The sequence below is a fragment of the Mya arenaria genome, chromosome 5, assembly GCF_026914265.1.
Source record: "Mya arenaria isolate MELC-2E11 chromosome 5, ASM2691426v1".
NCBI lineage: Eukaryota > Metazoa > Mollusca > Bivalvia > Myida > Myidae > Mya > Mya arenaria.
In genome coordinates, this window is record NC_069126.1 from 26,228,026 (window position 1) to 26,244,385 (window position 16,360).

Sequence of the window (16,360 nt, forward strand, 5' to 3'; positions counted from 1 at the left end):
TAGTATTGCATTCACAAAACATTTCTTTTATATACACAACCATGCACTCGAATGTTTGTGGTTTACTTGTTGTGGCTTCTAGTGGGCTTTGAGCATTTTATAGAAATTACGTTCGGAACTTCATTCTTTATGCAATTCAAATTTGCCATGTACATTTAATATGTTAAACGCTTTTTATGATTTCTTCGTACATCACGAGTTGTTGTCAGTCGAAGTCAAGCATGTGATGGACTGACTGTTGAGTGTATGGTTGCTCGGGTTTTTAAATCGAAAACTCTACTGACCATTGTTTTGAAGATATTTCTCGTAAAACATAACGCGGATATAAGCTTAAGTAAAGTTACAACAGATTATAAGTATCTTCCATGGCCGAGAGTGTAAGGTTCATTTCGACCCGAGCGTAGGGTGTTTTGCGGAAACGAGGTTTATGGTAGATGCTTTTTCTCCCACGACAGTTAAACAAAAAAAAGTTAAAATGTATATTTTTGGTGGAACTCTTTTGTGCGTAGTGAAAATAATGTGTACAGATATTTGATAACTCGTCGCTGTCATGGATATGCGCGCATTGATACAGATTATGTAAATAGTCAAAGCGGTCTTTAAATAGTACTGATGAGAGTGGAGCATTATTTCATGAACGGTGCGTGCAAACTTTTTTATGGTGACATTTGAAGCGAGAAATAGTTAATTAGCATTCTAAATATTGCCACAAGACAAGGTTTCTATGGTGCTACAGCCGGCTGTCTTCAACAAGGGTGGTAACTTCAAGTTGATGATCATAAAAAAGGAGTTCCATATGGACATTTTATCTTCGCCCGTGGGCAAGATAAGAATTTCTAGCATGGTTAAATTATTGGATCTACTTTTCTCCCACCTCAGATTAGTAGATCCAATAATTTAACCATGCTAGATATTCTTATCTTGCCCACGGGCGAAGATAAAATGCCCGTATGGAACTTCTTTTTAACGGTCACCACATTATAATAACCTCCCTTGTTGAAGACTGTCAACAGTAGCATCAAGGAAATTTTGTCTTATGGTAAAAAAAAGGCTAATTAATTATTTCTCGCTTCATTTGTCCCCATAAAACAGTTTTCATGCACCATTCAAGAAATAATGCTTCATTTTCCTTAGAACTATTAAAAAAGACCGATTTGACTATTAACATTAACTGGATCACTGCGCGCGTATCCATGACAACCACGTGCTATCGCATATCCATACGCAATTATTTTCACTAGGCACAAAAGAGTTTCAGCAAAAAATACATTTTTGATTAATTTTGTTTAACTGAGGTGGGAGAAAAAGCATCTACCATAGCCGCTCGTGTAAGATAGTTTCATCCCGACCCTCGCGCAGGGTGTTTTGCGGAAACTCGGTAAACCTCGTTTCCGCAAAACACCCTACGCTCGGAATGCACCTATCTTACACTCTCGGCCATGGAAGATACTTATAATCTGAGGTGGGAGAAAAACTTGTTCTAAATTGCAATTTACATCCGATAATCATATGATTCAAATGTAAGAAACGCTTTCTTTACAAACATTTGAAGTGTCTAGTTATCGTGACGTGAACAATTACGTCGGATATCTAGCCTGTCAACTCGCAAGTTCTCTGATGTTCTGGTGGTGTCCAAACTATCCCCGAGGGTGGCTGGAGGGTGGCTGGAGGCCTGGCGTGACGTGAACGCTGAATGGCGGCGCCACATACAACAGGGGCTTTACAAGCAACCGTCGGAATGTCGCCACACCATGTTCGTGACTGCAACAATACACGGACTATTCTTTTTAAGAAGAAACAACAAAAATACTGAAGTAATATATTAACTTAAAGGTGGGGCATTATAAAAAATCTGTGTTTTAAGTGTTTGGGTGCTATTTGTGTTTATGCGTGTGATATTTATGTATGTAGTAAGTAGAATTACAGTGCATTTTATAGCATTCTCATTATTAGAGCAACAATGCTATATTCTCATTTGGATATAATTGATGTTTCAAAAAGGTTTCATTACACAGTTCGAAATACATCATAACCGTGTACATGATATTAAAAATCCACATGCTGTGCCTGAACTACAATTTGTATCTTGAACAATTCGTTTGCATCTTGGGATGTTTCAACTCTTCCAGTGTTTCTTGAATAACATTCGACTAAACAACTGACCTTTTAAAGTTGCATTTAAAGCTATAGAGACTTTCCGAAGAGTTTATGTTTCCTAAATTCAAAGGTAATTTTTGATGCCGTTAAAAGTGTCGAAATTTAGTACAAGGCTGTTCAAATTAAGTATATAAATACATTTTTTTCGGTTTTGAAGAACGGACTTGAGTATCTAACATCAGTAAAGAACATCCGCGGATTTACTTTAAATTCTCTTTTAATCTTTCCAGGCGTATTTTTAACGCTCACATTTAATGTATTATTCAAAAGAGTGTAGATGTTATCTACTGTATGGCCTTTTCCTTCATCAGGAGATATCCATCCTCTGGCTACATCATTTAACATTGGTACAAAACTACTGAAGAATTGAACACCTTTGAAGTGCTTTGTTTATGGCCCATTTTCGAAGTCATTCGGAATGGGAAATAGCGGAATGTTTTAATATTTTATACAAAGCACATCCTTATTTCTGTTAATGTTTCCTTTACGTGTTTAAATCGCGTTCATAATGTCATGTATCATATTTTATTCGTGTTTTCATTGGTATATCTATATTACTGAGGTTATTTGTAAACGATCCGCATCAATGAAGGGCAAGTTCAAAACAAAACGAGTTTTTTTAACACTCCTTTACATTTAAAACTATTATTAGAGGAAATAATCACTCTTTCTAGTAAGATCATTGAAAAACAAAACAAGATTTTTTTACTTCAATAGTTCAAGTTTGAAATACATAGTGATAGTTGGTGTTAAATTTCCATCTAATATATTGCATGATTTGAATATACAAATAATATAAAAACCAGAACCAAATCAATTTTTCATGCGCAAATTTACTTTCGCAATACTACACGAACAAAGTGGGACGTTTGTTGTTGAACTTAAATGCTTTTGTAAAGAAAGTTATTATTAATTTTAATTAAAAAACAACAACTTGAAAGGCATGAAATAAAAAAAATTACTATGTTAGTCGGCTGATCTGTGGGATTGTATCACTTCTCGTTGTTTTCGTACCTTCGGTTTCGTTTGATATTGACATGACGCAAACAACATTTCCTCAAAAATATTAAAATCTCTAAAATTAACGCTTTACAAACCTACGGTGGAATGAGGGTGCCTTAAAGTAGACACCTTGACCGTCTGTCCGTCCGTCCGTCTGCCCCCATGTTTTATGTTCTTTATTTACCTCAAAACCATTAAAGGTATGCACTTAAGACGTCATATATATTATCACAGTAACAATATCCTATTTTATGACGTCATAGATATCATCACAGTTACAATAGGCTCTTGTATGACGTCATAGATATCCTCACAGTTACAATAGGCTCTTGTATGACGTCATAGATATCCTCACAGTTACAATAGGCTCTTGTATGACGTCAAATATTTCTCACAGTTACAATAGGCTCTTGTATGACGTCAAAGATATCCTCACAGTTACAATAGGCTCTTGTATGACGTCAAAGATATCCTCACAGTTACAATAGGCTCTTGTATGACGTCAAAGATATCCTCACAGTTACAATAGGCTCTTGTATGACAAGTATAATATTGAACTTCAATTTAAATATTGTCCTTGTAAATGTGATTCAGCAAGTCAGTTTGCATTTCATCAGAACTTGAACAATTCTAAAATGAACTACGTGAAATAAAATAATCAATAAAAGGATTGCAATGTGAACATATGTGTAGTACAAGAACCGTAACTCTGTGACCCATTGTTACAAACTCGCCTCCGTTGATTTGAAATATAACGCTAAAGCATAATACGTAAATGAAGAAAAATGAAATATTGATAAGGTGTAATATGTATTTGATTCGTGCACATTATAAGAACCATTACTCTGTGGCCCTCCGTTCCCAAATTGCCTCCCTCAACATTAGTTTTTTTTAAGGCTTTGAATTAACATTTCTTCAGAAACATGTTAAATGGAGGTGAATGAAACTTGTGTCAGCTATTAATGGCATTGTGATATGTATTTGAAATATTACAAGGTTATGGATACATCGGGAAATCCTTTGACGGTAGTATGTATTTTTAGATCCATAGCTGTAAAAAAATAGGTTCAAAAGTTATCTCCCTTAATATTTATTGCATTTAACTTCATGTTAACTTTACTAGCAGATGGCAATGCGATTGTTCACAGCGCAAGAACTCCCCTTAAATGATAAACATGTAGAAACGGGTATGTTCACCGTCCTTTCTGATGTGTTTCGCTCTGAACCGTTTTATGGCATCCTGCTTCACAAGGCAAACAACCGCAGATGCATTCAAGAGCAAATTAAATAAATGTTACGTGGGCGACCAGAACGGGCAAAATACTTGTTTACCGATCACTTTCTATATCATAGTATAATGTTTTTAGTTTTTATTTCAATCGGATAACAGAAGCCTGGTTACGCTCTAATTTACTGTAGTGTTATACTTTTTGCTTCAACAGAGAGAGAGAGAGAGAGAGAGAGAGAGAGAGAGAGAGAGAGAGAGAGAGAGAGAGAGAGAGAGAGAGAGAGAGAGGGGGGAAGAGAGAGCGAGAGAGATGAGAGAGAGGGAGATAGGGAGAGAGATGGGGGTGGAGAGAGAGAGAGAGAAAGGGAGAGAGAGAAAGAGCGAGAGATAGTGAGATAGTGAGAGAGAGATTGGGGGGATAGAGAGAAATGAAAGAGAGAGAGAGAGGGGGGGTAGAGAGGTAGAGGTAGAGAGATAGGGGGGAAGCGAGATGGGGGAGAGGGAAAGAGAGAGAGGGGGAGCGAGATGGAGGGGAGAGAGAAAGAGAGAGAGAGAGAGAGAGAGAGAGAGAGAGAGAGAGAGAGCTGGGGGGATAGAGAGAGCTGAGGGGATAGAGAGAGAGATGCATTTATATAGAAATACATGTATGTATGTATGTATGTATGTATGTATGTATGTATGTATGTATGTATGTATGTATGTATGTATGTATAATTATATACTTTTAATTGTTTATTATTAGACTATTCGGCCAAGTTTAATGCATAATTTAATTAGTCGGCTATTTTAATCATTCGTATTCATTGTACACCGATCATGATTTAGTCCATCTCAAGCTTTGTGAGCATAGATAAAACCAGCAGGCCAGTTTTCAAAATATATTATCCTCTCGATGATATCTACAATTTATCAGTTCTTGCAATTTTATTCACGACTGGATGAATAATACAGAAGAAATAATAAGAAAAGTAATCTCCCGGAGCTCAAGAGAGGCTCCCTGTATTCCAGGAACGTTCCGACCGACTGGCAGCTATAATTTGATAATATCCCATGGGATCCTGGCTAATTAAAGACTGGTCACGTGCTCAGTACAAAACGAAGTGCGACGAATCTACTGGCTAAGCTCCCTGTATTACGTTTGGTGTTATTTTGTACCTGAAATATATTTTTTACTTACTTCTCTTGTTGGAGGGGGGCCTAGATGAACCCTGTTTGTTTTTAAAATATCAAACTATTCACCTATAAAACCGATGAAATAAAATGGAATCGCCAGTGGTCTGAGATAGCCATGCTTTGACTCACTTTCATGTGTCAATTAAAAGCAATAAGGCAGTGTAATATATTGGTGTAATATGCCATATGCAGTTATGTGGTGTTATGACGTTTTCAAATTATCACTGGGAACAATTTGGCAATTAAAACAGTCGGAATGATTTGGACCTTGATATATGTGTGGGTATTGTCAGCTCGGCCATGTGTAATAAGTTTCATGTAATTTTTCTTATATCCCCATGTTAATGTTTCGATTATCAATTACAATTAAATCTGTTTTCCAAATATAATCCAACATTGGAAACCAAAAGTAAGATTTATACTTTTTAACACCTGTCAATAGACACATGCAACGCCTGCCAATAGATACGCATGTATAAGGTAGACGGATGTAACGCCCGCCAGTAGATACGCATGCATCAGGTAGACGGGTGTAACGCCTGCCAGTAGATACGCATGTATAAGGTAGACGGATGTAACGCCCGCCAAAAGATACGCATGTATAAGGTAGACGGGTGTAACGCCTGCCAGTTGAAACGCAAGTATAAGGTAGACGGGTGTAATGCCTGCCAGTAGATACGCATGTATCAGGTAGACGGATGTAACGCCTGCCAATAGATACCCGTATTTAAGGTGGACGGGTGTAACGCCCGCCAATATATACGCATGTATACGCATGTATCAGGTGGACGGGTGTAACGCCCGCCAATAGATACGCATGTATCAGGTGGCGGGTGTAACGCCCGCCAATAGATACACATGTATCAGGTAGACGGAAGTAACGCCTAACAATGTGTAACGCCCGCTAGTAGATACGCATGTATCAGGTAGACGGTTGTAACGCCCGCCAGAAGATACGCATGTATCAGGTAGACGGGTGTAACGCCCGCCAGTAGATACGCATGTATCAGGTAGATGGGTGTAACGCCCGCCAGTAGATACGCATGTATCAGGTAGACGTGTGTAACGCCCGCCAGTAGATACGCATGTATCAGGTAGACGGGTGTAACGCCTGACAATGTGTAACGCCCGCCAATAGATACGCATGTATCAGGTAGATGGGTGTAACGCCCGCCAATAGACACACATGTTTAAGGTAGACGGGTCTAACGCCGGCCAATAGATACGCATGTATCAGGTAGCTCGGTGTAAAGCCTGTCAATAGATACACATGTTTAAGGTAGACTGGTGTAACGCCTGCCAATAGATACGCATGTATCAGGTAGACGAGTGTAACGCCTGCCAATGGATACGAAGGCATCAGGTAGACGAGTGTAACGCCTGCCAATAGATACGCATGTATCAGGTAGACGGGTGTAACGCCTGTCAATAGATACACATGTTTAAGGTAGACGGGTGTAACGCCTGTCAATAGATACACATGTTTAAGGTAGACTAGTGTAACGCCTGTCAATAGATACACATGTTTAAGGTAGACTAGTGTAACGCCTGCCAATAGATACGCATGTATCAGGTAGACGAGTGTAACGCCTGCCAATGGATACGAAGGTATCAGGTAGACGAGTGTAACGCCTGCCAATAGATACGCATGTATCAGGTAGACGGGTGTAACGCCTGTCAATAGATACACATGTTTAAGGTAGACTAGTGTAACGCCTGTCAATAGATACGCATGTATCAGGTAGACGAGTGTAACGCCCGCCAGTAGATACGCATGTATCAGGTAGATGGGTGTAACGCCCGCCAGTAGATACGCATATATCAGGTAGACGGATGTAACGCCCGCCAGTAGATACGCATGTATCAGGTAGACGGGTGTAACGCCTGCCAGTAGATACGCATGTATAAGGTAGACGGATGTAACGCCCGCCAGTAGAAACGCAAGTATAATGTAGACGGGTGTAACGCCCGCCAATAGATACACATGTATAAGGTAGACGGATGTAACGCCCGCCAATAGATACGCATGTATAAGGTAGACGGGTGTAACGCCCGCTAATAGACACACATGTTTAAGGTAGACGGGTATAACGCCTGCCAATAGATACCCCCGTATCAGGTAGCTCGGTGTAACGCCTGCCAATAGATACGCATGTATAAGGTAGACGAGTGTAACGCCTGTCAATAGATACGCATGTATCAGGTAGACGTGTGTAACGCCTGCCAATAGATACGCATGTATCAGGTGGACGGGTGTAACGCCTGTCAATAGATACGCATGTATCAGGTAGACGGGTGTAACGCCCGCCAATAGATACGCATGTATCAGGTGGACGGGTGTAACACCTGTCAATAGATACGCATGTATCAGGTAGACGGGTGTAACGCCCGCCAATAGATACGCATGTATCAGGTGGACGGGTGTAACACCTGTCAATAGATACGCATGTATCAGGTAGACGGGTGTAACGCCTGCCAATAGATACGCATGTATCAGGTAGCTCGGTGTAACGCCTGCCAATAGATACGCATGTATCAGGTAGCTCGGTGTAACGCCTGCCGGTAACCAAAACGATATTGTACACGTTATTACCTTATATTTGCATTTAAGACAGAGAACTATAACTATGGAAGCGTCAATTTTCATTCAAATGTGTAGGTAACGATGGCTAAGCATCTCGTGGAATAGAAATGGACGCTACGGGTCACCATAGAGACCAATATGTCTTTAGCTAGATCTACTTGTATAACCAAAACGTTGGGCCTTAATAAAGATATAGCTTCCAATTTATAGGTACATTATATTTTGTATGATTCATGGCAGTAGTCACTTATATAGCTAGTATAAACTTATATGTATACCTGGCTACAGATCTATACCTGGCTACAGATCTATACCTGGCTACAGATCTATACCTGGCTACAGATCTATACCTGGCTACAGATCTATACCTGGCTACAGATTTGAAAATACGCCAAACATTATTACCTGACACATAAGATTATGTTGTTTTTTTCAATGTTGCTCGTTATTTGTTTTCTAACCTTTCTTTATCTATTAAAACTATTACTGAAATCACACAAAATGTTGTGTAAACATGTATCATCAAAACTCTCTTATCTACCTTTTGCAACCCATTCCTTCTGAATCACGACATTTGAAATGTCACCATTGTGCTAGGTGTACTCGATGTAGGTTATAGTATTGTGTAGCCATATTTCAATTTCCGATCTTAAAATATTGGACAATCCATACAAAGTACAAAAAGAACAAATGATATACATACAATTACACGCATGTTTTTAACGGTGTTCTATGGTCATAAAAAGTGAACTTGAGTCATTTGGCCGGACGATTAAAACAATCATATTAGATGATGATTTATTTCATGACTTTGAAACGAACACCTTCTTGATTCTCAGTCTTTTTAAAGATCGTATTAAGAGTAATCCGATATTTATATGAAGGCTGGTAATTTCTAAAATAGCGGGAAACATTTTTGCAGTACGTTATGTACGCTATACAGCGTATCTAAAGAACGAAAATATACTGAATTATTTAAGTCAAATATATGTTAAGAATGTAACTACAGAAAGGCTCAGAACGCTGTAATATACAGATACAGTGATGAAAACAGATAAAACAAAAACAGACTTTCCTTCAAACACAATGGTTTCTTTCTTAACAAAGCCCTTTAACTCGAATGAGACCTATTTGGGATACCTGGTGAAGCTTTATCGTCTTATCGCGGTCATGTTAAACTGTAAACGGACGGTTACAATGTAAGGATATGGGGAAATGTTAAGTGTTCCCTTAAAGATGTTTTAAAAAGCTGTAAGATTTACTTAATGTTAAAGCAATAGTCATATGACATGAAGTAAATTCTTAATGAATAAGAATGGGTGGAGTGATCCTTGCGAACGAACCCTTCTTAATCATTAAGAAACTACTTCAGGTCATTTAACTGACTTAGAATACAACCTCATTGGCTGATTCATTGTCGACACAGAATCTGACGTAGGGAGTGTGTATCAGATGAGTGGCAGTAGGCGGACGTTTAAACACCCGCGGAAGGTGAAATTCTTAAAGATTAAGTCTAGTATTTGGTGATTGCCTACCTTGGCTTAAAATGTAGGTTGTATTATTAATCCTTTAAGCACTTGTTACTTTATTTTTCTGCTGGATGCACAAGTAAATATTTACTATGACATTTTCAAGATAAAATGAGGTTTTAAGTAACATTTCGTGTTATTTTTTAACTTAAATGCCATATGTGTAATACTAATATCTAAAACCATTTACTATGAATTATGATCATTAATTCAGAATCCAATTAATGATGTTTGAGTAAAGTATTACTATTTTTTATTAGTACGAACACTGTCATATGTATTTGGTAGGATCAATGTTATCCTAGTGAAAGCATTCATTGACACATCCAGCTACTTTCGCACTGTCTTGCTATTACTGAAGGGGAAAGTGATATGGTTAATTACATGTTTTCAAATCAATGTAAGCTATCTCCACCTTTTTACAGGAGCTGGCGATTCGAGCGGTAATTAGGCGCTATTGGATGCCGCCACTCGGGCCTTCCTTCTCAACACGCGTTGCATTTACCGGATATATTGGACATCGGTCGACGCTCAGGTGAGACTTGCAATGAAGCAATATGGATATTAAATTGACAAAAATGCAGCTCAAGCTAACGTGCTCCTACTGCCAGGAGCGAGTGTTTCTTCGGAAGATATGTGAAATCCTCGCGGCTGTGTGAGAAGCTATCGTATGCGGCTCAGAAAATGGATTGGGTTTCTTGAAATTCAAATTCTGTTTCAAGTTGAAAGGATTTTCCCTCCGGAATATAAAATCAGGATACAATGAAAATGTTGCAAATTAGGTTTCGTTTTTGAAACATTTGATAATAACAATTGAAAACTAGTTTGCCATTGTAAAAACGGAAAGTTCGTCGATACGCAAAATAGTTGGAACAAAACAATAATTGAACGATGGACATGGATAGTTATAAAGTACTAGTATAACGTATAATTCGTATTCTAATATAAATAAACACCTCTAATAAGAAGTAAGGAATCAAACGAAGCATACAATTGGATTCGCCGTATTCATCTATAAGAGAGGCTCTTTAGTAATTCCAGAAAAAAACAATAGCAGTGAGTTCCAAATCACATCTCCTGTCATTGGACTGCAAGCAGACTGAACCTATACGACCGCCACTAGCGGCTCTCACAATATCACGTGAACATGTGTCGTGGACGTAATTCGGATATTGGAATGATTTTTCGGTGATCACAAAATAATGAAAGTCTTCAAAGCAATTGTACTGGATAATCATACTTCTTGAAGGGGATTAAAAACGTTCCTGTTTTTGTAATATCCTGAACTCGGGAATAATACGGAGATTTGTTCGGATTGCTCTGGGAAGTAAAGAAGCGGTAGGAGTGTTCTTTAGATTAACTAGTTTGTGTGACTTCAGTTCTAGCACTGACTTACCGTAATCAAGGATGTTAGCTCTCGGTGTTTGGTGACATCGCCAAAACACACAGCGGGCCAAAGATGCATGTATTAAGAAGCAGCGGGAAGGGTCCTGTGTTCGACCATTTACTGTCAACGACTTACCGGACCACATCGAAGAGGTCACAACTTGGCGAAGGCCGAGCTAACATAGATACGCACAACCTTTCTCCGGATGCGGGTATTACGAACGATTTTTTTTCTGACACAACGAATTTTAGCCTTGGGTACGGCGTGGATACTACAGGCTCGAGTTTTAACAGCAGTTCAATGTTTGACTGTGATATGACAAATGACACGGCGTGTTTGTATGACCTGGATAACTCATCCATCTCCAACAGCACGGACTTTGTGGGAACAGAGTTACCCGAGCACACCTACTGGACATTATGTCTGCTCTTGTTTCCGGTGTTCACAGTGTTTGGAAATATTCTCGTTGTCTTGAGTATATACAGAGAAAGAAGTCTTCGGCATGTAACAAACTATTTCATCTGCTCTCTTGCCGTTGCTGATATCCTGGTAGCTGTTATTGTTATGCCACCGGCGGTGTTTATGGAGGTAAGAAAACGCTTTGAAAATAATTTCTTCTTTTCTCCCCCACAAACAGTTCTCTCGTAAATATGCTCTATTTAAATATGCGCATCATCTACAGCCAGTGCAATCAATATATCGCATTCTTTTAGGTAAACAATGCTTAATTGAAGATCAGGAAAATATCACGTTACACCGTCTTTGATAGGTACATTTTGTTTAAGAATTAAGGACGTTATTTAAATGAGAAGTTTGTTTGTCAGAAGACAAGATTTGACTTGGCCTGTATTGATCATAAATACTATATTATTGCACTGGTTTGATTGAATCAGATGTAATACTTTGCATAATATGATTATGAAAACTTTATGACCAAAAGTCACACAATATATATAGGACGGGAAACGTGCTTTCTCAGTTATAAAAGTAGAGCGCACAAAGCTTCAGGTCTTGCAGTGATACATACATGCTATATGTTTTCGGCAAGCAAGGGGCAAACTTTTTTTATAATTTTGCTGTATATGTTTGCAGATTTGCAAAAGATTAAACTGCAAACAAGCTGTATATGCAAAACATACTTACTAATCATATAATATTGTGTGGTAATTCGTACATTTAGAATTTATAAAAGTAAACACTTTTAAAAGCTTTTGTATCTTTGTATCTAAAGCATGGCATCAGTAAATTAATTTGGAAAAAAATCGCATTTCTATCCATTTCAATATGTTGGTATGTTATCCATGTATGCAATGTTTGTATCAGTGTCCTCATGAATGTGTTGCTTGTGAATATGAGAAATGTGAGGCATTTGTCTTGAATCCCACCAAATGAGCTTGTGATTTTGAGGGTGGTCCGTCAAGCATGCTCATTCATGTTCTTTTCCAAAATAAAACTTTCATTATGTTGGGAATAATCTGAACAGTTGATTAATAATGTCGTTGAGACCGTGTGATTGTGTTGGCATACAGCAAGAAGCGTACGGCTTTCTGTACCTTTCGTTTAGACCGTGTGATTGTGTTGGCATACAGCAAGGGGCGTACGGCTTTCTGTACCTTTCGTTGAGACCGTGTGATTGTGTTGGCATACAGCAAGAGGCGTACGGCTTTCTGTACCTTTCGTTGAGACCGTGTGATTGAGTTGGCATACAGCAAGAGGCGTACGGCTTTCTGTACCTTTCGTTTAGACCGTGTGATTGTGTTGGCATACAGCAAGAGGCGTACGGCTTTCTGTACCTTTCGTTGAGACCGTGTGATTGTGTTGGCATACAGCAAGAGGCGTACGGCTTTCTGTACCTTTCGTTGAGACCGTGTGATTGTGTTGGGATACAGCAAGGGGCGTACGGCTTTCTGTACCGTTTAAACCAGCTTTCACAATATATGGAATAAAAAGAGTTGTATTATTTAAGCCCGCAGCATAACAAGGTAGTTAACACTTGTTTTTAAGTTAAGCAAAATACTTAATAAAACGTCTAGCGTGTTATATATGAGCAAACACCAATGCCCAGCCTTTTAACTAAATTGTACATTTACGTTCAGTTTGTTTTCACTTTTACTTAATCAACTTGAACACTCGTTCACTTACACAATCGATTCAAAACCCTGTTCACGTATATAATCAACCTGAATGCTTGTTCACTGACATAGCCGACTTAAAAACCCATTAATTTATATGATCGACTTAAAAACTTCTTCGCTTACATATTCGACTCGGAAACTCTTTCATTATGTATTTGACTTGAAAACCCGTTTAATATAAACACATATCTGCCTTTGATGAACTCTCAAAGATGTGTCATGTTATTCCGTTGTTATATGCTGAAATACATTTAAATCTTATTTATTTCACTTAATGGTTCATTCACAGACATTCACGCACGGTGATCACCACAGCGGCTCATTCACAGACATTCACGCACGGTGATCACCACATTGGCTCATTCACAGACATTCACGCACGGTGATCACCACAGCGGCTCATTCACAGACATACACGCAAGGTGATCACCACAGCGGCTCATTCACAGACATACACGCACGATGATCACCACAGCGGCTCATTCACAGACATTCACGCACGGTGATCACCACAGCAGCTCATTTACAGACATACACGAACGGTGATCACCACAGCGGCTCGTTCACAGACATACACGCACGGTGATCACCAAAGCGGCTCATTCACAGACATTCACGCACGGTGATCACCACAGCGGCTCGTTCACAGACATTCACGCACGGTGATCACCACAGTGGCTCATTCACAGATATTCACGCACGGTGATCACCACAGCGGCTCATTCACAGACATATGCGCACGGTGATCACCACAGCGGCTCATTCACAGACATACACGCACGGTGATCACCACAGCGGTTCATTCACAGACATTCACCCACGGTGATCACCACAGCGGCTCATTCACAGACATATGCGCACGGTGATCACCACAGCGGCTCATTCACAGACATACACGCACGGTGATCACCACAGTGGCTCATTCACAGACATACCCGCACGGTGATCACCACAGTGGCTCATTCACAGACATACACGCAAGGTGATCACCACAGCGGCTCATTCACAGACATACACGCACGGTGATCACCACAGCGGCTCATTCACAGACATTCACGCACGGTGATCACCACAGCGGCTCATTCACATACATACACGCACGGTGATCACCACAGCGGCTCATTCACAGACATTCACGCACGGTGATCACCACAGCGGCTCGTTCACAGACATACACACACGGTGATCACCACAGCGGCTCATTCACAGACATTCACGCACGGTGATCACCACAGCGGCTCGTTCACAGACATTCACCCACGGTGATCACCACAGCGGCTCGTTCACAGACATTCACCAACGGTGATCACCACATCGGCTCGTTCACAGACATTCACCCACGGTGATCACTACATCGGCTCGTTCACACACATTCACGCACGGTGATCACCACATCGGCTCGTTCACACACATTCACGCACGGTGATCACCACATCGGCCCAATCACAGACATTCACGCACGGTGATCACCACATCGGCTCGTTCACACACATTCACGCACGGTGATCACCACATCGGCCCAATCACAGACATTCACGCACGGTGATCACCACATCGGCTCATTCACAGACATTCACGCACGGTGATCACCACAGCGGCTCAATCACAGGCATTTACCCACGGTGATCACCACAGCGGCTCAATCACAGGCATTTACATACGGTGATCACCACAGCGGCTCAATCACAGGCATTTACCCACGGTGATCACAACAGCTGTTCATTCACAGACATTCACGCACGGTGATTATCACAGCGGCTCATTCACAGACATACACGCACGGTGATCACCACAGCGGCTCATTCACAGACATACACGCACGGTGATCACCACAGCGGCTCATTCACACACATACACGCACGGTGATCACAACAGCTGTTCATTCACAGACATTCACGCACGGTGATCACCATATTAATTAAACATGTAATTATTGCCTGACGATAGTAATGACAAAACTAAATAATCAGATGTATAATGCAAGAAAGATACAAGAAGATTTCCTGAATTTGAATATTAAAATTGTTAATGAGAACACACACACATTTTTGATGATATAACATCGAATTTATGTTTGAGCTGTTGTTTTCGTCTGTAATATGTTTCGTACAAAAGAAAATGTTCGAACATTCAGCTTCAAGTTCAAGAAATGATTTGAAAAAAAAACACGAATACATTTTTGTTCTAATAATAATCGCTAAGTTATGTTTATTTCCAAAACTATCTTTATTTTAACATATGGAAACTATTTTTATATATTTCAAAAGCTATGAGTTAAGTAGTTCTCCAAGTTGATATCAGTGTGTGTATACCACGTGATAAATTGCGTCGTAAATGCTACGTCGGAAGGCAATGTTTTGATTTGTAAAAAAGACTTTAAACAAAGATATCTTGACTATTTATTTACCATTTTAAATGAAAAATAGCGCAGTCTACGCAGCTTACGGAGCCCTGCCTTCGATCTTTTACCAGATTTTGATTGAGAGTTTAGTTTCTTTAACCAGTATTTATTACAGAAAATATTGAACACAGTAAATAAGCATTTGAAAATACAGAACTGCATAGATACAATATATGGAGTGAAAGAAACGCATGAACGGTGAGAAAATTACAGAATTGAGAGTTAACCATAATTGGTTTTACTAAGTCTCTCTTCTGAATGTTAATTTACCTGTCATTATGTTTCAATCCATCTCTATTTTTTCACGCTTCGAAGATCGTAACTTTGTATTTCTATTTATTCAACTTTACATTGGTGGTTAAATCACGATTTAAGATTTGCACCTAAAATGTAAAATGGGAAGTTATCTGTAATTTATTACTTAAAGGTTTGATATTTAGGTCAAAAAGATGAGACACTTGCATTCACCACGTGCCAATGCCTGGTATTATTATATTAATGAACAATATTGTTGCCGCTTGTTTTTATTTTAGTTCACATTTTTTAAATAAAGCATTGTGTTACCCAAACACATCGCTTTAAAAGAAAATGCGCATAAATATCGACTTGGTTGAATGTATCTACGCAATTGCAACGATGATTATACTTATTTTCATATCATGCCCTATCTGGAATTAGTCGATATCACATTAGCGAACACATCCGTCGCTTTTTTTTTCATACATTATTAAATACGTTTAGTCAAATCATTAGCAGGTGAAAAT

The 16,360-nt window shown here is 39.3% G+C and overlaps 1 protein-coding gene and 1 long non-coding RNA gene across 2 annotated transcripts in view; one reads left to right on the forward strand and one right to left on the reverse strand.

Annotated features, from left to right (window-relative positions):
* Positions 1-1,159: 1,159 nt before the first annotated feature.
* LOC128233514 (uncharacterized) overlaps positions 1,160-16,360 on the reverse strand; it is a 66,532-nt gene continuing 51,331 nt past the window's right edge. The window contains exon 3 of the long non-coding RNA XR_008260708.1: positions 1,160-1,761. This is a non-coding gene — a long non-coding RNA (uncharacterized LOC128233514). The remainder of the gene's footprint in view (positions 1,762-16,360) is intronic.
* The window catches only part of LOC128233513 (dopamine D2-like receptor), a 136,805-nt gene continuing 130,760 nt past the window's right edge, over positions 10,316-16,360 (forward strand). The window contains exon 1 of the mRNA XM_052947217.1: positions 10,316-11,648. Within this exon, the coding sequence (XP_052803177.1) occupies positions 11,133-11,648 (516 nt within the window). The 5' untranslated portion in view covers positions 10,316-11,132. The remainder of the gene's footprint in view (positions 11,649-16,360) is intronic.